Consider the following 21,025-nt stretch of genomic DNA (forward strand, 5'->3'; position numbering starts at 1 on the left):
TCACTAATGGTTGAGAGACTGACGCTGATAGCTCAACGATCCAGCGACGAGTGACACAGCGCTGCCGTCTTAAATCGGCCTTGCGATCATCCTGATAGGCACCAGGTGTGTGGGCCAGGGGCGGGAGCCCAAAACGAGCACCGCCCCGGCGGGGGGGGAGAGAGAGAGAGAGAGAGATACAGGATCAGCTAGTGAGGCACAGGGACCATAAATGGCCTGTATTTATATAGCGCTTTACTAGTCCCTAAGGACCCCAAAGCGCTTTACATATCCAGTCATCCACCCATTCACACACAGCCACCCTGGGGCGCACTGACCATGCGCAATGACCATGACACATTCCCCACGCTCAGAGTTAACTTTTTTCCTTTTGACATTTACATTTGACACGTCAGTAATAACATTATAAAATAAAACATTTACTTTCCAGAAGTATTCTATAATAATTCAAAGCAGTTTGCACTAATGAAGCTTTTGCATGTCAGTAACGGATCAGAAAACTGTGTGATTGCCTTTGAGGGTCTTTCATTGTAAGGAATTTTGTATATATAGGATGTTATTGTTCATAAATAGTCACACTGAAATGTTCCACACACCCAACTGTGTGGAGCATTGCAGTGTGACTATTTATGAATGCGCAAAAGAAGACACACACAACGCGCTCTGTTTAGACCCAGACCAAACAGTATTGTTTGACTGTTTTGGACTTTATGTTTCCCAATTTTGCTTGAAGTTATAAAGTTATTTTGTTATTTACATATGGCCTAATAATGATCCTTATTGCTGTTTTAGAGAGGAGCGGTGCTTCAAAGGATAGTTGCAGATTTCTGTAGGAATCTGCAGATTATACAGTACAAATAAAATGTTTGCGTTTCTCCAACGTTGTCTTCCCAACAGTTTCACTAACATCTTCACTGGATGGCCAGGAAGATTTCACGATGTCTTCTAGGACGCTTCTCCTGCGCTGATAATTAGCATCTGTCTTGTGTCAGTGACGTAAAAGACTGATTTAATGTGACGTGACCATTCAAACAGCAGTCGCTTTCTAAAACATCAGATATGTATCGGATTCAGCACCACATTACCTGCAGTGTGAACCATCCAATAGCAATGAAATCCAAACAGGAGCCAAAAACCCCCCAAACAAACACAAAAATACAAGAAGAACTGAATTAAAACAAGAATTCAGATCTCACAAGAATAAACAAGAATGCAGGAATCAAAAGCAATACTGAACCCTGACAATGCCAGCAGTGGTCTTTTCAGCCAGAATGACTGCAAACACCTGAGCAGACATGCACAGCCTGCGATAACAAAATTACTGGCTGCGACCGAGTGGCCTGCGCTGTTTTCAGCATTTGTCTGTACATGTGTTTGTGGATGTGAATGTGTAGAAACAATGCCAGAAGATCATGTCTGCCTAAACATCCGTGGACAGATTTTATCAACTTGATAATGCCACAAACAGACGCAGTAATGACAGGCTGAGTTGGAGCAAGAGCATTATCTGCAGCCATGACTACTGAGGAGCAGTGGCGCTGTCACATCTTCTTTTGCATTTTTAATGCTTTTGTAACCCTCCATGTGATACATCTTTATGTAATATGTACTAGCTTCAATAGCGTGCACAACTCATCGGCTGAGTTGTGGTTTTTCCCAGAAAAAGAACGCCTCTTAAACACCTGCTGTTTCTGATTGCTCTGAAATGTCTCCAGTGTGCAATTTCTTGTGCTAAATGATTATAAAAGTTTAGTATTTTTTGCATTACGACCACTTGTGTTTACAAGAGGTGCTGCTGCTAGTGGGGTCGACTCATTCTAGCTGAATGAATGAGTGGTTAGAGCTCAGTATGTCATGGGTGACTGCACTCTGCACAAGACCTCTCAGTCTCCAGACAGCCACTATTAGTGCACTGCCTAAGCCCTTAAGGGATGTTCCAACCCTCATCAGGCAGTAATGAAAAGGGGTGGAATGGGAGGTATACAGGTCATGTCTTTGCTCCGGGTCTGTTCACTATTAATAAATATAGCCAGAGATCTGCCTCAAATCACAGGTATGCAAAAGCATCTGATTACACAGGCAAGTGATGTGAAAAATATTTGCGCCCTTCCTGATTTCCTAGTGTTTTGCATATTTATCACACCTATATGCTTCAGATCATCAAACACATTTTAATATTAGACGAAGATAACATGAGTAAACACACAATGCAGTTTTTAAATTATGATTTCATTGATTAAGCGAGGGTTTAAGTCATAAATTAACTGAATAGCTGCATTTTTTTTTGGAAAGCTGAGTTCAGTTTCACTAAATACATTCAGGCCTGATTACTGGCAGACATGTTGAATTAAGAAATCACTTAAATGGAACCTGTCTGACAAAGTAAAGCAGGCTAAAAGATCTCTAAAAGCAGCACATCATGCCACGATCTGAAGAAACACCTGAAAACCAAAGTCACTTAACTCAATCAGCCTGGAAAGGGTTACACAGCCATTTTTAAGGATTTGGGACTCCAGTGAACCACGGTAAGAGCCATTACACACAAACAGAGAAAACCTGGGACATTGGTGAAGCTTCCCATGTCTCAATTAAGGTCAGAGCTCATGATTCAACAATAAGAAAGAAACTTGGCAAAAATGGCATCCATCTTCGTTCCAAGGAGAAAACCACTGATGACCAGAAAGAACGAAGGTTTGTCTCACATTTGCCAAAAACCCCCCATCTTGATAACCTCTGTACTGACGAGACAGAAGCTGAACTTGTTGGAAGATTTGAATCCCGTTACATCTGGCATAAAACTAACACATTGATGTAGTAAATGAAACCATGAATTCTGCATTTAACAAAAACAATCATATGACCCCAATGAGCAAGCACTTTAGCGACAGTGGGAAGGAAAAACTCCCTTTTAACAGGAAGAAACCTCCAGCAGAACCAGGCTCAGGGAGGGGCGGGGCCATCTGCTGCGACCGGTTGGGGTGAGAGAAGGAAAACATGAAGAAATGCTGTAGAAGAGAGCCAGAGATTAATAACAAGTATGATTCAATGCAGAGAGGTCTATTAACACATGAGTTAGAAAGGTGACTGAAGAAGAAATACTCAGTGTATCATGGGAATCCCCCAGCAGCCTACACCTATTGCAGCATAACTAAGGGAGGATTCAGAGTCACCCGATCCAGCCCTAACTATATGCTTTAGCAAAAAGAAAAGTTTGAAGCCTAAAAGTAGACATAGTGTCTGTCTCCTGAATCCAAACTGGAAGCTGGTTCAACAGAAGAGGGGCCTGAAAACTGAAGGCAGGCAAGTCAGCCTGCAGTGTGAGAGCGAATTGCTCTAATTTGGTGATATGGTACTATAAGGTCATTAAGATAAGATGGGGCCGGATTATTTAAGACCTCGTATGCAGTGTTGGTCAAGTTACTTGAAAAAAGTAATCAGTAACTAATTACTGATTACTTCCCCCAAAAAGTAATCCCATTACTTTACTGATTACTTATTTTCAAAAGTAATTAATTACTTAGTTACTTTTTAAAAACACAATTTACAACCTGAATAGGTGATAAAGTGATAGATCTTTCAACCCAGTTCTACTTTTTCTGCACAATCCATCATACAAAATGTAATCAAATGGAAAAGTCTCTTTTTAAAACTTGTTTTATTAGCTTTAATATTTTAACTTTATGCATCAAGTTGAAAATATATGTAGTGTGTATATATTGTTTTTTGTTTTATATGTCTGAAACGAATAAAGATACAATACAATACAATAATTTAATTATATGCAACATTCACTGACTGGAAGAAATTTGTTTAACATTTGAACCTATTTTCTGCACATTCCAGCACATAATTATTATTTTTTTTTTGTGTGTTTACACTCACTCTTTCAAATAGATGCAAGTAAAACACAGCAGAAAATAAATAACATCAAAGACTAGCGGTCCTGTTGCTCTATTTTCACCTGTAAAGCAGGAGTGGGGTAGGCGGAGGTTTACCCTGGTGCAGGTGTGCCGCAGCGGTCAGTGGAAGAATCCGCGAGTTTCTCTGTGAGTTTCCCATTACGCCGTAGCGCACTCGGTGCTTGCTTGGAAGTTTAGGGGTTTTTTTTTCGCTGTAAAAAGAAGTTTTCTTCCCACGCACAACGGACGCTAATGTTTTTGTCACTTTTTATGGAATCAAACTCAAAGTAAGGTCAGTACTTCCACGCTTTAAACGCTGCACGCTCATACTCTCTCCTGCACTCGATATATTATCCATTGTTGATCTGCACACAGCTGTTGTCACAAACGTCGCACTCGCTTACGTCATTGTCATGAGACATTCTCGCAAAAAAATCACGGTTTTAGTAATGCAGTAACGCAGCGTGCTTACAGGAAAGTAAGAGTAATCTAATTACCTTTTTTGCAATAGTAATCCCTTACTTTACTCGTTACTTGAAAAAACTAATCGGATTACAGTAACGCGTCTGCCCATCTCTGATTGCTTGTGAGGAGCAGGATTTTGAATTCAATTCTATATTGGGAAGCCAATATAGTTGATTTTTGGATTCTGCAGCAGGACAATGATCCAAAACACTCCAAACACACCAACTCCACCTCTGCATGGCTTAAGAAAAACAATATGAAGACTTGAGTAGACTAGAGTGGCTTAGTAAGTCCTGAACGGATCCGATTGATTGCTGTGGCATGACCTTAAAAACATGGTTCATGCTTCAATGTGGCAGAATAAAAATAATTCTGCAAAGAAGAGTGGATCAAAATTCCTCCACAATGCTGTAAAAGACTAATTGTCAGTTAACAAAGGCTTGATAGCAACTGTTACTGGTGACCTAACCAGTTATCAGAGTTAGAAAACTGGAAATAAACAAAAATAAGATCCATATATATAACAGATAAGCAGTGTTGGGGAGTAACGGAATACATGTACCGCCGTTACGTATTTAAAATACAAAATATGAGTAACTGTATTCCGTTACAGTTACCGTTTAAAAAGGTGGTATTTAGAATACAGTTACTTTGTTGGAATAAATGGATTACACGGCGGTACTTTCCTGTTTCATATTGTCGCGGGTCAGGACTGTTTGGGTTTTGTTTGACAGCTACGTTCTGTTGTTGCAGGCGGCAGCGTTACGGTTGCCATGGTTACAGGGTAACGCTCTCTCTGCGACTGTGTGTTTCCTGGGTGAGAGAGCGCCTTTTTGTTGTTGTGCTAAGCTAATAGGCAGAATGCTACAGGTATAGCTCTAAAGAATGTAGCATCATGGGCAGTGTAGTCCGTGCTGCAGGGAGAATGGACTGCCATACCCGTTATGTGTCTGTGAGCGAGGGAGGGAGAAAAAGGAAAAGTACGAGTTGTCATCGAGCAGAAACGGGAGCTGGAAGCATGTAAATATAATAATAACCACTGCAGCCAAGAAGAGAGCCTGACGAGCCCAGTTGTAATAAGCTATTAAGACTCGACTGTACACCGTGTTCGTGTTTTCCTCCGAAACAATAAGTTCCGTTGGAGCAGTCTTTCAACGCCTCTCTCTGTCTCTCGCTAGCAAACTTGACCCAGACAACAAAGTAAAGCTATTTTTCGGCTACGAGCCGACAGGGACCCCGCCGTATTAGTCAGAGGTCCCTTTACTACGGTTCAGAGCCGCGGTGAGTAACAGTAATAAATCACAGCAATAGTACATTCACGTAGTTGTAAACAGCATGATAATATATTAAGTAATCCAAAGTATTCAGAATACGTTACTCTCATCGAGTAACGTAACGTAACAGTGAAGGGAATTTTGGTTCCCTATTACCTCAGGTTAATTAATATCATTATAATTTAATAATGTTAAGTGACGCTTATAGCTGAAGCTTTTATTTTGTCATGTGCTGCTTTGTTTTTAAACATACATGAGTCTTAATAAGATAAAAGATGTCATTTTATGCTAAAGCCTTTTTTATTAGATATACAGTCGAGCAAAAAAGAATTTTTCCTTCCTTTATGTAAAACTAAGTGCTCCTCCCATAGGAATTAAATATAATTAAAATATAATAATAAAAAGAAAAGAATTAAGGTGTTGCAAAAGTACAGACAAAGTTTAGACCTCTTGAAATGCTGTGGTAGGACATTACGAGAGCTCTGCAAAACAAAATCCTGCAAACCTCAATAAACTCAAGCAATGTTTTTAAGGAAGAGTTTGCTAAAATTCCTCCTCAGTGATGTGTGAAACTGTTAAAGTCATACAGAAAACCGTTATTTCAAGTTATTGCTGATAAAGGTGGTTTTACAAGCTCCTGAAACATGTGGTATAGTTAGTTTTTTACAGGACTGCAAAGAGTCTGTCATGGTACTGCGTTTGTGACCCAGTATTTGTGTTTCAGACCCTGGAATTATATCTTTTAATTATTGTTGTTCATGGTTTTGTTTTTCTTTAGTTCTCAGTGATCTTCGTTCTCTCTTCGTGTTTATTTCGGCCTGTTTCAATCTCTGTCTCCGTGTGTTCTCTGGGTCATCCTGTGCTCGTCCTTTCTTGTCGAGTCAGCCTTGTCTCTGTGTTCGTTCATCTCCTGTCTCCCCCCAGTCTGTCGTGTCTCCTTGTCAAGTCCACGTCTCCATACCTGTCTCCTGTTTCCCGTTTTATTTTGATAGTTCCTTGTCCTGTGTTCAGTGGATTCAGTTTTGCTTCCTCCCAGTCTTGTTATGTCAGATTATTTCCAGCTGTGTTTCCCATTCCCTCGTTACTCCTTGTGTATTTAAGCCCTGTGTTTTCCTCTGTCAATTGTCTCGTCGTACACCCTCTTTGCTATGTGTTTCTTCCGAACTCTTAGTAGTATCCTAGTCCTCCGTTTCCCAGCTTAGTTCCTTAGTTTCCTAGTTGCTTACTTTTTATTTCTAGTTCTTTGTTTTCTGTATAAATGCAGAATTATGTCCAGTAATAAAGATTCCGTTTTCAGTTAACTTCCCATGTTTGAGTCCTGCGTTTGTATCCTACAGCCATGACAGAGTCTGGTAGAAACCCTCTTTCACAGCTGTACTTATATAAACTAGGTTTTAAAATTTACCAGACAATTGTATTATCGTGCCACTGGTATTCTGTCTTCTTTAAAAATTTGCTGTAATTTATACATGTTCTTCATTCTGTGTCCTTCAGTGTAGTGGGAACCTTGGACATGTAGGAGAGCTTGGCGTCACATCACAGTGCAGCATATGGCAGCAGGAAAAGGTCAACTCTGCTTCAGTATCAGGTGCCAGATAATACAGAGCACACGAGGACACATTTCAGGCAGTGTTTGATATGTTTTAATGAGACAGGTGGGTGCATGATCAGGTGTCAGCCAAGAGCTAGAGAGCATCAAAACTAAAAGGTGTAGCTTCACCTAATTAACACATGAATAATCGATTACGTCTTTTATCTTAGTAACTGACGAGTTGCTACAGAGGGTTAAGTCCTGAGTAATTGACACTAGCTGCATCTGAATGGTAAATCAGCTAATTATAAGTATTTTGCTGAGATATAGGTGTAAATGAGCTTTTCATTAGATTGCTACCATAAAAAGCAACATACAGAACTGTAGTGCTGCATCAGACAGTGCAAGAGCAAAAAAAAATGAGCCACATTTTTTTTTAATTCACATCCCAACATACTGTATACCAAATCCCCATTAAATGGTATCTATCAAGTTTTATTTCTCAGTGTTTATCCAACCAGAATGAAGATGTCTAGAAACAACTTCAGTGCTGCTGTTGATGATGACGACACAGGGCTCGCTGAACATTTATGTAAAGCGTTGTGTCAGCAAAAATAGTGCCATACATCCACCTGACTAATACACAATCTCTAGAGGCGTCCAAAGACAGTTGTAGACTCTGGGCCTGAAAGGAGAAGCCAGTATGGTAGTGCCTTAAACCTGGATTGTTTCAAAAACCCAGCAGGGCATCAATCTTTTAGCTGCAAAGGAAATGTTAAAAAACAAACAAACAAACAAAAAACCCACAACAACAACTTTGGGGTCTTTATTTAGGATCTCAGTGAGCAGATTCCTAATTAATTTACTGTGGAAATTAAATGGCAAATGGACTGGTGGATACATAATGCTTTTATACTCTATTTGAGCACTTAAAACACTTTATATTTGCCTTATCTACACCGATTTCTCCCATTTTTTGTAGAGTGCTTTCTTCACACAAATTCATGCTCCAGTGAATGCCTTGCCCATTCTTGCCCAAGGATACTTAGGTATGCAGACTGGAAACTGGAGCAGCCAAATATCAAACCAACAACCTCACCCATCAATTGAAAAGCCAGACGCATCATGTATCAGGTCTGCAACCAAATCTGAGGCTTATTGAAAACGTTCAAAAGGTCTGGAGAAATATCGCTCATTTTCAGACTTTAGCAAAGTACTGTACAGTCTATAAACACAACTGTTTTTATAATTCAGATAAATGAAACATGCTGTGTGAAGGAAAACGTGACAAGTGACACTAATCGTGTCGCACTATTTCACTGATGAGCAAATGGTGGTGGTGAGACAATCACATAAACACAATTCCAAGAGTAAATTATTTACACTTTAAAGCCTTTCATATTCTATTTCACTTATATTATACACACTGTCCATTTGTGGCCATCAGTAAGTCTAAACAGACAGTAACACTACAGTCAAAATGAGCACATAAAAAGTAACATCTGATTTATAACAGTTTATACTACAGTTTGACCTGTTAATACCTTGAGGAATGTCTCGTCCTGCTCTGACCTACCTGTAAACCTCTTTATGTTTACATTGCTTTATACTTTGTTTACTGAATTACTAAATACATGTTAAAAACTGCCCATGTTTCTAACACCTACTTTAGCAGAAAGTAAATCAATCTTAAAAGTTGAGGTGTTTGTTTCCCCGAATCCAAACTGCGAGAGTGGCCTGATGGCTGAAGGCGCTGCCTCTCATTCCACTTTTAAAAACTCCATGAAGCACGAGTACGCCTGAAGTCTGAGAGAAAAGTGATCTTCAGCCATTGATTATAACGGATGTGCTTTATGTCATTTTTACCATTACAAGCTCCTCAAACAAGAGTGCTGTAACTACTGAATGGTTGTATTATATAACTGAATCATTCTAGCATTCATCAGCATCATCTAGTTCCTTTTTCTTATTATATTTATCTTTATAATTACTTCAATAAAACACTGATGTTAAGAATTGGCCTGATAGATCGTCTAGCTTTCAAGGTGCTGTACTATCATTTTGCTGGACTTGTTGCAGTACAGCATACAGACTCACTGAGTATATTAGAAGGAAAATAACTCATCTCTCTTGACTGATGAGGTCTTTTCTGGAAGTATTGGCTCTGATCACTGAGCATGCAATTCGTTTTAATGAGAAATCTTTGAATCTTGGGCAACATTTGTATGTACTGTCTGTAAGGTGGGTTCCCAAGCAACAAATGGTCTTTTCAAGCCTTTAACTTAAGTGTGTGTAGAGTCACAGAGTCTCAGAGAGCTTTAATTTCAACTAAGTCATTGTCTAAGAAGCAAATAGAAAATCTGGAGATACTCCTCATAAATATAATTAGATTTATAAAATCAATAAAAATATGTGATCTATTGCCTTGTGTTCATGAGGGGCAATCAATTGTATGCATTAAGAAGACCAATCATCCGTAGTCCAAAAAACCTCCTACAGTACATGCTCCATCTGCTCCACTGTATTAAATAAAGCCTGCCTGGGTTTCACTTCATTGTGTCTACTTCAGCAGGGGAAAATAGACTCCAAACCTGGGCTCAATAACCAAATAAGGTCTGAGGCATCCTATTCATTGTCCAATCTAGTGCTCAAAATTGAAAGAAACCAATCAAAGACATCAGTTTTCAATTTTGGCACAGCTGAGAAAAATATTGATCAGGCAGGAGTTTCTTATCTAAACACTGGAAAAAAGGATGCGCTAATACCAGATTTATTATGTTTACTACTAAATCAATACCGTGGCTCCAAACATGATTTGCTTGAATTAAGATTAAAGTAATCAAGACATGTAATATAGTTAAAGACAACATGCTTGACTCAGTCACACAAACCTCCAAAATAAATCTACATTGAATTTTTCTATTTACTGAAATACCAAGAAATTTTTATAGAAAAAAAACTGGACACTTTACTGGCCAACAATTACATTTTCACTCTGTTTTTTGGTTTGTGCATAATTCATCAGTACTTATTGTGTTAGTAATTTTTTCTAATTAAGAAGACTAAAATCCCAGCCACATAAGCCTTCAGACTGGTTGGTGACCACCTGAGAAACATCAGTCTCTAGGGGAAAATATGAGTAGCAATGCACAGGACGCCATTGGGTGCTCAAAGCTGTTGTATAGTTGATAAAGCCCCAGTCAGTGATCCCCTGATAACCAGTGGTCACTAGAGAAAAATGCATATTCTTTGTTTATTGCTATGATCGCTAACAGGTTGCCACAGTTGCTACTACTCACTAAGCAGTACTGCAACTGTGAAGAATGCAATGCAAACCAGGATAACTAACCATTCACCTACTAGGTATGTAGCTACTTTGATAGTGTGTGACTACTGATAGTGCCATCTCAAATCATTTAAATCATTCATGTATTCAAAATGGCGAGTTTAAGTAGTGAAATACATGATTTGACACATCTGCATCAGTTAAAGTGCAAAAATACTATTAATAAATATTTGGGTGATCAATCGGTGTAAAATGTTTAACTGTACCAACATATCAGATAGCAGTACAGAAATATAGGTGTCCTAAAACAATATTACCTTTATTTTTTCTAAAACAAAAGCTTATTTTAAAAATTAACATACAAAATTAAATGCTGGTTGAAGCCAATCAAGAACTTTAAAAGCTTTTCCATGACCGAGTTGTCTAAAAAGAAACGGAAAATCCATTCAGACATTCAATGTTCAAAATATTCACCAATTTCCCCAGCCCATCTAATTATTAATGTCAAAATGAAAAATGTATACAACTATGTAATATACAAGAAAAGGCTGGCATTAAAATTAATAGAAAGAAGAGTATTAACCATTAGAGAACCAGTGTCCTCAGGCTAAGCAGAGTAATTGCTGTAGTTAAAATGACGTTTTTATCATCACTCATTTGTTGCTGCTCAATTTTGCATTTTTCCATGACACACTCATTGTATTGATTCCTTATAATATAATGCCTCATCTGACTGTAACAAAAATGGATGAGTAGAGGACTAATCAATGAACCTCACTCCCAGGACACCTGGAGGAAACCTTAGCAAAGCCGCACAGTCAGGAGTCTGCATACAGTGATGGAAAACACTCGATCCTTTCATCCAACTTGCTTTATGTTATTAAAAAAAAAAGGGAGAGAAGAAATAAAAGAGCGACAACTGACAGCCCTTGTATTGTGTTGACGGTGGGAGGATTAAAGACTGAGAAAACTCGAGAAGATGAGAAGAGACTGAGCGACCATCTGAATGAGGCAGATTAGCTGCGTTTGTGGTGTTCACACAGATTTCATGAAGCTAATATCAAAGCAGCAGCTGGAGGAAAAGGCCAGGCAGAGACACATGAGGACAGCGACAGAAAAGGGAATGAGAAATGCAATCTCCTTAAAAGAGGAGGAGCCTGCCATCAACTGGTGTGTGTGTATATTTTCATATACTGCTCTGCACTGTCCTGCCCTCTCCCTCTTTAACTTGAGAGGAAATTTTCTTGTGAAACTCAGCTGGCTAACTCTTCTGGGATAATATTTTATACAGCTGCAAACTAAAACCTTGTGATGGGTTCAGAAGCCTTGTGATTGAGAACATCTTTAAAAATGCAAACCCCTTCAAAGAGCTTCACTCTGAATCCATCTGAAGACACAGCTGGCTTTCTCCCAGACTTTTTTTTAAATTTTCTTGTGGAAAAATTCTTTTCTTATGACCTTGATGTAAGCTCTGGGGTTTGATTATTAGAGGCTCTTCCTATTCGTGCAAAAATTGTTGAAATGCATCGTTCTCTGAGAGGGGATTAGCATGTTTTGGTTTCATGTTCTCATTATGTTTGCTGTTCTAATGTAGTATATTATCTAAGAGTAAATTGTTGGATCATTTTCGGTGATATCTCTGTGCTGCAATTCATCACAGTGGCAGATTTAATTTCCTGTATAGATGATAATCTTCCCCAATCAGATACAAAACTTGTAATAACAAGAATACAAACAGTTCAGGTGTTTTGTTTTGTTTTTTTAAAATGTTATCTATTTTGAGGCTGTACCTTAGTGGAACAGAGCTTTAACTCCAAATTATATACAGGAGGTGTGGAAAGTCTTGAGCCACTCCTGATTTCTTTATATTTTGTTTCCAAGGAGCCAGACGTTCTTGCATTTTTTAAGTGGTCTTGAGCAACACTTCTCCAGGTTTTCTGGAGGTCTTTCAGTTTTTTCCTCAGGCATTACGTCTTTTATGGTCCTTGTACCAGATCATTTTCAGAGGAGCGTTTTTGTGTTTGTTCGTTAAGCCACTTAACACTGACTTATGAATCATTCAAACATAAAAGAGACCTAGCTCAAGAGATGAGCCAGTGTTGTCTCTACACATAAAAGACAACTTAGCAACAGACCAGTGTTTCTTTAGGTGCTTTGTTAGTAGCAGCAGATGAATAGCATCTGAAAGTAATGCGTTTAAGAAATAGGAAAAAAAAAATCCAGCAAAGGGCGGCTCAAGACAGCCAAAACCCGACACAGGACCTGAGAGATGCGTCTCACCCTTCAGCTGATCCATCTACTGTTCACTGAAGCCTCATTAGAAATGATCTCAGTGGAAAGGTGGCTGTTAAGAAGCCATTCTCGTGGATGGGAAATGGGGAGAAAAGGCTGAGGTTTGCCAAAGTGTACATGAAATGAACTGAAAATCAGTGGATGACCCAAATGTGAAATGTGTGGCTCAGTGAGTTTCTACAGCAATCGAAAACGCAGTAGAGGCTCTATTATGGTTTAAGGCTGTATTTCAGCCAGCGTTGTTCAAGATCTTGTCAAAATTCCCTTCCCTCTCTTCTTCTTAAGGAAGCTTTGCCCACTATTGGTCCCTGTATCCAACTTTTACTGAATGCATCACAGCATTACTTAGAAGATTATTAAAAACCCTAACTGTTGACTTGGGCCTCCCATATTCTTCTCTTCACCAGCTCGGGTTAGTTCAAAACGCAGCTGTGTGTCTCTTAACTGGTACTAGAAATTATGATCACATCACACCAGTTTTAACCAACCTACATTGGCTCCCTGTCGAATATCGTTATCAATTTCAAAATTCTCTTCCTTACCTTTAAAATTCGAAACAATTTGGCTCCCAGCTATCTATCTGAACTCCTCTATTTGTATAATCCTAATAGAGCACTAAGATCTTCCAATCAGATGCTCCTGATCACGTCTGAAGTCCAGAGGTGATCCGGCTCTTGACCGGCTTTTGAATCAAACTAGTTGATAACTTCGTGGCTAGTTATGCTGTTTACCCATATTGTTCATTGCCCTCCTTTTAACTGTTTTATTCTAACTGTCTTGTGCTATTGCTCTGACCAACTGTGAAGCACGTTGGTCAACTTTGTTGTATTATGTGCTATAGAAATAAATTGTGATTTGAAAATTGATGGAATTATGAACACAGATTTTAATCCACTATGCACCACCTTTTCAAAAAGCACCATTTTTCCAGCAGGACATTGGTTACACACACACACACACACACACACACACACACACACACACACACACGCTTAAAATGTTTATTAACAACAATGAGGCGTCCTTTAAGCTTTTTTTTCTGGTTTTTATTGTTTCTACCAATATCCAAAAATGTAAACCTGTTTCTTTAAATTTGAAGATCATTAAGTCACTGAATCATTAGACAAATAAGTTAATGATAAAGGGAAAATTTAGAAAGGTTAAAAACAAAAGGCAGCCAACATCCAAAGAAGAGCTTTGAATGTCCTTCAAGGAGCCTGGAGGACTGTTCCTGAAGACCACTTAAAAAAAAATAAATAAATAAATTTACATTAAAGCTTGGAGAAGAAAGTTCAGTATAAAGGACGTCATGCTAAATGCAGATTTTCAAGCTCACTAGAATTATACAAACTATGTTTTTGCTTCCCTGTTTCAATCCAAGAAATGAGTGGTGGCTAAAGTCTTTTGCAATGTACTGTAGTCTAGTAAGGACTGTTATTACCATGTCTGAAAGTAATCTGCGAGCACAAACAGTTCGTCCCATCATAAATGATTTGGAAAACACAGAGAAGTGTGTTCTCTGGAGCTGCTTCAATTAGAACAAATGGAACAGTAACAAAGTGTTTGTGCTGAAATTTGACATTCAAATGAGCTTCATAAATTCTCATTAGGGCAGCAGTTATTTAAATTCTGAATGCATGTGTCAGCTATTATAATTAATTAGTTCGTTAATGTATACAGCAGGGTGACTGCAAGCCATATACCACTCTTAATACATTTCTAACCATATCTGAGCACATTTAACATTGACCACAAGTACTGCAGCCTGGGCATTGTTATTGTTGCGACCAAAAGTAGTTATAAAACTTACATTTTCTGAATCGTTGGCAAACTCTCTAAAGATTATACTTAATGGCGTTTTATTTTTGGACTTATTTCCAGTTGATTATTGTAGTTTCAGTTAATTTTTGTAGTTCATTAGTTCCAGGAGGTCAGAGTACAGACGTGTGATGTCATCAGTAAGCGCAGAAAGAAAAACAGTGTGTGAGACGTGAGAACATTATTTCAAATTCAAATTCAAATTTTATTTGTCACGTACACAGTCATACACAGTACGATATGTAGTGAAATGCTTGGACAACTGCTCGTGACCTAAAGAAAACAAAAAAGGAAAAGGCTATGAATAAGATAGGAAATAAATATGAAAAATTAAAAAGGGTAAATTTAACTAGGAAGGAATAAAATATAAATTAAGGTTAAAAATGAAATAACTGTACAACACAAATTAGAATGAAGGGTAAATTTAACTGGGAAGAATAAGATAAAATATATAAATTAAAGTTGAAAATAAAATAACTGTACAACAAAATACACAATACACAATATAGAACTATATAAGAATGTATGAAGAAATCTAAATATAAATAAATATATACACAATAACAGCAGCTGTACAAGTATTAACTGGAAATGAAGAATATAGTGACCAGTGTTGTGCAAAAACAAAGTCCAGAAAGTCCAGTGTGTGTGTAAGAACTGTATGTGTGGGTCAGTACTGTGTGGTGGTGTGATTGAGAGACCGTATCGCCTGCGGGAAGAAGCTCCTCCTCAGTCTCTGTGTTGGTCTTCAGGGAGCGGAATCGCTTTCCTGACCTCAACAGAGAGAACAGTCTGTTGTTGGGATGGCTGAGGTCCTTCACGATCTTCCTGGCCTTGGTCCAGCACCGCCTGCTGTAGATTGAGTGCAGGTCAGGGAGCTCGGAGCGGATGGTGCGCTCAGCTGACCGCACAACCGCACAACCCTCTGTAGAGTTTGCTGATGATATGCTGCCTGTAAACTCCGAACCTGAACTGAGGAGAATAAAGTTGCCACAAGGAGAATGGAGTCATGTCTTTCTGAGGGTGCAATATTATTAGAAGTAATAATCCTATTTTCAGTTAAAAGTGACAATTATGTAAATCAACTAAAATGGCATTTATGTAACTTTAATATTTTTTAATTTTATTTTTTGTGTTGCAGCTCTCAGTTCACATGCACTGCTTTGGCTTGTTGTGCCACTCAGTCAAACAGATCTGGGATACAGAGTTGATTTTTTTTTTCTTACACAATTATTTATAAATTTAAAAAAAAACCAAAAAAAAAACCTGAACTATTAAAACATTTATTACAGCCCCATCCCCTTGGCCATCAGGTTACATCTAGCCAGTGTTTTTGACCATAAACCTTGTCTTTCGAATCACTGGTGATGGAGAAGAGAGCTAACAAAAAGGTCCAGACAGCAGGGGACTTGTCCACCCTGGGAGACTTGCAAAGTCGCCATGGAGACAGCCTAGGCCAACAAACTAACATTTCATGGTCACGTATTTCTGAAAGCAGACCAAGTGTTACAGAGTAAAAAAAAAAAAAAACTCAGCAATTCCAGGTAAAAATTAACGATCTTTCCACAGGTTCCCTTTCAAGGTTTATTGATTTACACACAACACAAAACTGGAGCCTTATAGTAAAAAAAGTCATTATTTTTTATTTATTTTTAACCTTCTTTATTACTGAAAGATAATAGACAAATATATGAAAAGATAATAATTGGATATTTGACAATTACTGGAATGTAGATAAGCTACATAATGTCAGACAGCAAAATGACTCAATAATACAGGAGACAAGTTAAAATTATAAGTGAATTCTAAACTACCAGCTTACATTGATACACATGAACGCAGTCAGCGGGGCAAATAAAACAGGCAGACAAATATCAGACAAGACAAAATCAGTGCAAGGTCCAAAACCAGCACAGCCACTGTCAATTCACTGACAAACATAAACCACAGGAAAAAAGAGGAAAAAAAACAAAAACAAGAAACTCACATGCAAAGGTCTGTGGCTCTCATTCATTGTATTAATTGAACTGACCTCACAGCCCATTGCTCATTCAGTCAGCTGGGTTCAGTTAATGTGCAAATGTATTGTTTATAAGGTTGGGGAAACCTGCAGTCAGCTGAGACTGAAGATGTCACTTGGACAAGTGACAGAACGTTTCTCCCACTGAAAACGTTACGTCCAAGAGGTCCAATCTCACCTCTTTTAAGAGGTCATACATTATAAAAAGCTAAATAAGAAATGGCTGGATAGCTTGACTACAAGGAAAATCAAAAAATATGGCACCTGAGGATTACCTGATCAGGAAGAGGTAGTCCAGAACACAGGCAGGAAAAAACTGGCACAACTAAAACTTGAACCAAAAGATGGACCAGATTCAAGAAATACAACATAAAAGAGAAAATGGTGGACAGCAATCAAAACAAAAAGCCACAAAGTAAATCAGTTTGGGTGACCACTTATACTTTACGCAAATACAGTTTCCTCTTCCAGGAACCAATTAATATTACGTCAAAGAAGAGCACACAGCATGATATTGAATTCACTGTACTTCCAGTATTCAGCCAAACATCTGTAAAAGTCCACTTGGGAAAGAAAGGCTGGATGGCTGCATACAAATTTCAACTTCTAAAAGCCAGAACTGTCTATTTGCACAATTCTGTCAAGGTTTAGGACAACAGTGCCAGGTTTCAAGAGGTTTCTTTGTAAGTACTACTTTTGTAGTTTTATGTTACCTTGGACAAGGTTTTATGTTCCCTTGCAAATTTTATTGCTTATTACACCTTTCAAAGAGCCAAGCTGCAGCAGTATACAGCCACCCAGGGGGTTAAAACAGTGCATCTACATCTGTGGTTGAAGCTATGATACGTTTACAGCAGCTGTGCTTTAAACACTGTAGTCATCAAAGCACTGCCAGCACAATCATGTCAAATCACTGCACATACAATGGCTGCAATAGCACCAGATCGATTGAAATGTGTCACAGCCATAATCATCACAACCAAAGCACAGCCAAGGTTACAGCCACAGCAATAATCATAATCAGAGCAGTCTGTTATCGTTTAATAGGACAAGTCCTTGGACGAATAATTGAAAGAAATGAGGTGTTCAAGACTTTTGCACAATTCTACATGGATGCAGCTCTTTGTCAAAGAGGCAAGGTCCAAAAACATCAAAAAAAAATCTAAAGCACAGGTAAGAACTGGCCCAATAAAATAAGGAACAGATGAGAGAAAAAAAGCCATGAACAGGTGAAAAGGTCAGACACAATGAAACAGGAAACTGCTGGAGAGGAAACACAAATGGAAAGTATCAAAATGGGGATTTACAAAAGCACCGTTTTGGGGGAGGAAAAAAAAAAGTAGCCATGAGTTGTGATGAAACCAAGGTAATGGACTGCTTGGCAGGTGGTCTAAAATAACCTTACATCTAACTTCAGTCAGAAATACTCACTGTGAAGCCAGTGCCACAGGTGCCACTAAATCTATGGTGCTGTGAGCTGCATGTGAAGTAGAGTGAAAATTCAGCAGGGAGCATAACAAAGCAGGCAGTTAAAATATACTGAATTAGAGAGAAATCACCACAGGTACTGTAGACTAGGCAGAAAGGAGGATGCTGGCGAAGGGAGAAACACTTAGCTAATGTTTACGGCAATGTTGCAGGCTGCAAATACAGCTTAAAGACATCTTTAGTTTGAACCTTCCCAGTCTTAAAATACCCATTAAAATAACATTATGACATCCCAGCACAAACAGATAATTTCCCTACATTTCATAACTCACCACGTAGGATTTGGCAAAGCTTACAACAGGGGTATGACTGGTTTAATTCACAGGTGTGCTGACACAAAGCTTTACTAGGTAGAGGTCATTTCTGCTTATTTGGATCACTAAGCTTCTTTAATGTGTCTGTAGTTCTGGATGGCTTTGTCTCAAAAATATTATGGCCTGCTGTTGGTACAGCCAACATCCAACATCCATATTACTCTGCTTCCAATGAAAAGACATCTGTCTGTGTGCATTACACCCATATGGTTTGTGGATGCATCTTGCTAACCGGGTTTGCTGGTTAAACATAAGGTCTCAGTCATGTAGGTCTACAGGCCTGTCAGCAACAATCTGGCCACCACCAGTCACCAGGGAAAACCGTATGCCCAGACTGGTTGGCAAGTGCACCTTAGAGGTTGCTGGCCATTGCCAGGTGATATCAGTGTATCACAAAATGGTGATACACTGAAAAACCTACTTGTCATTGCTTTGGTTGCTAGCAGATTACCAGGGCCGCTCGAAGTTTGCATGGGCTCATTCAAAAAAAAAAAAAAAAAAAATTTGAAAAAGAAAACCCCCAGCCTGAAAAGTATTTGATATATAAAGCTACAATTTGACAGTAATAAATAATAATCAAATTTTCCACCATATTTTTATGCTCTGAGATGATCCAGCAGAAGGCTTGGCTGATTTGACCCTCTAATATGCTAACTTGATTGTTAACACCTCTGAATTATAGTGAATCCTGAAAAAATGTGATGCTAATCAGGAAATTTGCCTTCAAAATAAAAGGTTGCCACTGCAGCCAACATGTTTCAAAACATGCAACTTTTGCAAAGGTAAAATGTTTTTTGATTTGTGTTTGCACTTTTTACAGTTTCACACCAGATCTGAGATTTTAAAACACAAAGCTGCTGCGGGGTGGATTTTTGGTGTAGCACTATGCTTGTGACTCCCAGCAACCTCAAGCAACCATTTACAACCAGTTGGGGAATACTCTTTTCTCCCTTTTGATTGCAGATGGCTTTCCAGGCCATATGACTGAAGCCCAACTAAGCAGTCTCTTCTAATGGAAATGTCACTTCTGGCTCAAATAAACCCAACATGCTGGCAATCTAAGCACAAAGATTAAGCTAAAAAAAAAGTGAAGGATGATGCCCATGGGTGGCGCAGTTACAACTCCACACCTATAAACATTTCAGATGTATTGGTGCATGCTGAAGGCTATGCTCACGGACACGTTTTAAAGAACAATGTCATGCTTTTGAACACGAGCATGACTTATGTGGTTTGATGTTTTCTGTGTATACAGGTTATGTCATAGTGTAGGTTTTCCAATGTAGCACACATTTACCCCATCCAGACACGCTGCCTGCCTGACATAAAAGCACACCCATGCAGACTTTCAGATATTTGTACAAAAGCATAGTTTCCTTAACACATGGTCAACCATTTGGAACACACACGCGCAGCTTAAGGCGTGTCAGCTTGGCTCCACTAAGCTGCCAGAGTCTATATCTGTTAGTCTGGGTGCTTTAGGTTAAAAGCTTTTAATATGAACAATGAAAAATACAGTGGCACATAAAAAAAAAAAAAAAAAAACAGCACAGGAGTAAAATAGCAGGATGACAGAAAAAGAACTGTATGGAGAACGACCGAAATAGATAAAAGGTGCTGCACAGAGCACAAGGGGAATGGGACGTAAAGAGAAAATTGCAACTAATGATTAGTTTCATTAACATTTAATATCCTGGTGATTACCATTTGATTTAAAGGATATTCCAGCAATTAAGTCCTGCACTTCCATTATGTTTTGGGACTATCACAAGACAAATGAAAAAAGGGGCAAAAGCTCACATTTCCTGACTTTAGTGTCTTGCAAGTTTTGCGCAGAACTTCCCATAAAGCCTGTAATGCTAATTACACCCATTGTTTCAGGTTGTCACAGCTTCTTCAAAGCAGCACAGGGTATTCACAAAATTGTCTCTGTGTCTTTTAGAATCCTCTATGAAAAGTAAACTATTGCATGTGGAGCTGTCAATTAAATAACTGACTACAGTACACTTAATGCATGTCGTTTGGGTTATATGACTGAATTCTGCCAACAGACATCTCGGTACCATTAAGCTGCAGGATGTATTTGCCGTACAACCACAGTCACCGTCACCTCAGTCAGATTACATTGCTCAACATGTTGTATATGTTCCTCGGGGAAACTGCACATTAAGCAATGTGTACAGAACATACTGAAGGCAAAGGTCCAGAGGAAGTGGAGCATTAAAAAGAGCACACGACTGAACATTACACACTCCGTGGCAGCCTTACTGGCAGCTAAACTACAATTTCTGGACATTTATAGTTAGGTGAAAATGTTGCATTTTCTTTGGGTCACATTTTCAAATTGCTGGTTTGGTTTGAGCAGCTGTTTCAAATAGAAGAAAAAAGCTACACAGTAGAAGCAGCAAATCGTTACCATTTTACCTCGATAAAGGACTCCAAAGAATTGACAAATCACTTCAGGGTTACAATAATCTTGCCAGCCATTTCAAAAAGAGACAAGAGGGTCACCAGTGTTTGGACCCGTTGCTGACACTGTCACACATCATGTACCACTGCTGACTTTGTCTGCAACTCACATACGTGACACGCAATCAGTATTTCTTTTCCCTCTTTCTCCCTCACTCATGCACACTTC

General features: G+C 38.7%; 1 protein-coding gene across 2 annotated transcripts in view; it reads left to right on the top strand.

Moving 5' to 3' along the window:
* Nucleotides 1-5,281: 5,281 nt before the first annotated feature.
* Nucleotides 5,282-21,025, top strand: part of wnt3 (wingless-type MMTV integration site family, member 3) — a 74,339-nt gene continuing 58,595 nt past the window's right edge. The window contains exons 1-2 of one of the 2 annotated variants that reach the window (XM_086304293.1): nt 5,282-5,384; nt 7,133-7,226. In XM_086304293.1, the coding sequence (XP_086160419.1) occupies nt 7,189-7,226 (38 nt within the window). In that variant the 5' untranslated portion in view covers nt 5,282-5,384; nt 7,133-7,188. Of the gene's footprint in view, nt 5,646-7,132; nt 7,227-21,025 lie in introns of both variants that reach the window. The other variant, XM_086304292.1, reaches the window with a different exon arrangement.

The sequence above is a fragment of the Aulonocara sp. 'chitande type north' Nkhata Bay genome, linkage group LG8, assembly GCF_057382095.1.
Source record: "Aulonocara sp. 'chitande type north' Nkhata Bay isolate Kocher_YH1m ecotype deep benthic linkage group LG8, A_spYH_male_GT1.1, whole genome shotgun sequence".
In the NCBI taxonomy this organism is placed as follows: domain Eukaryota; kingdom Metazoa; phylum Chordata; class Actinopteri; order Cichliformes; family Cichlidae; genus Aulonocara; species Aulonocara sp. 'chitande type north' Nkhata Bay.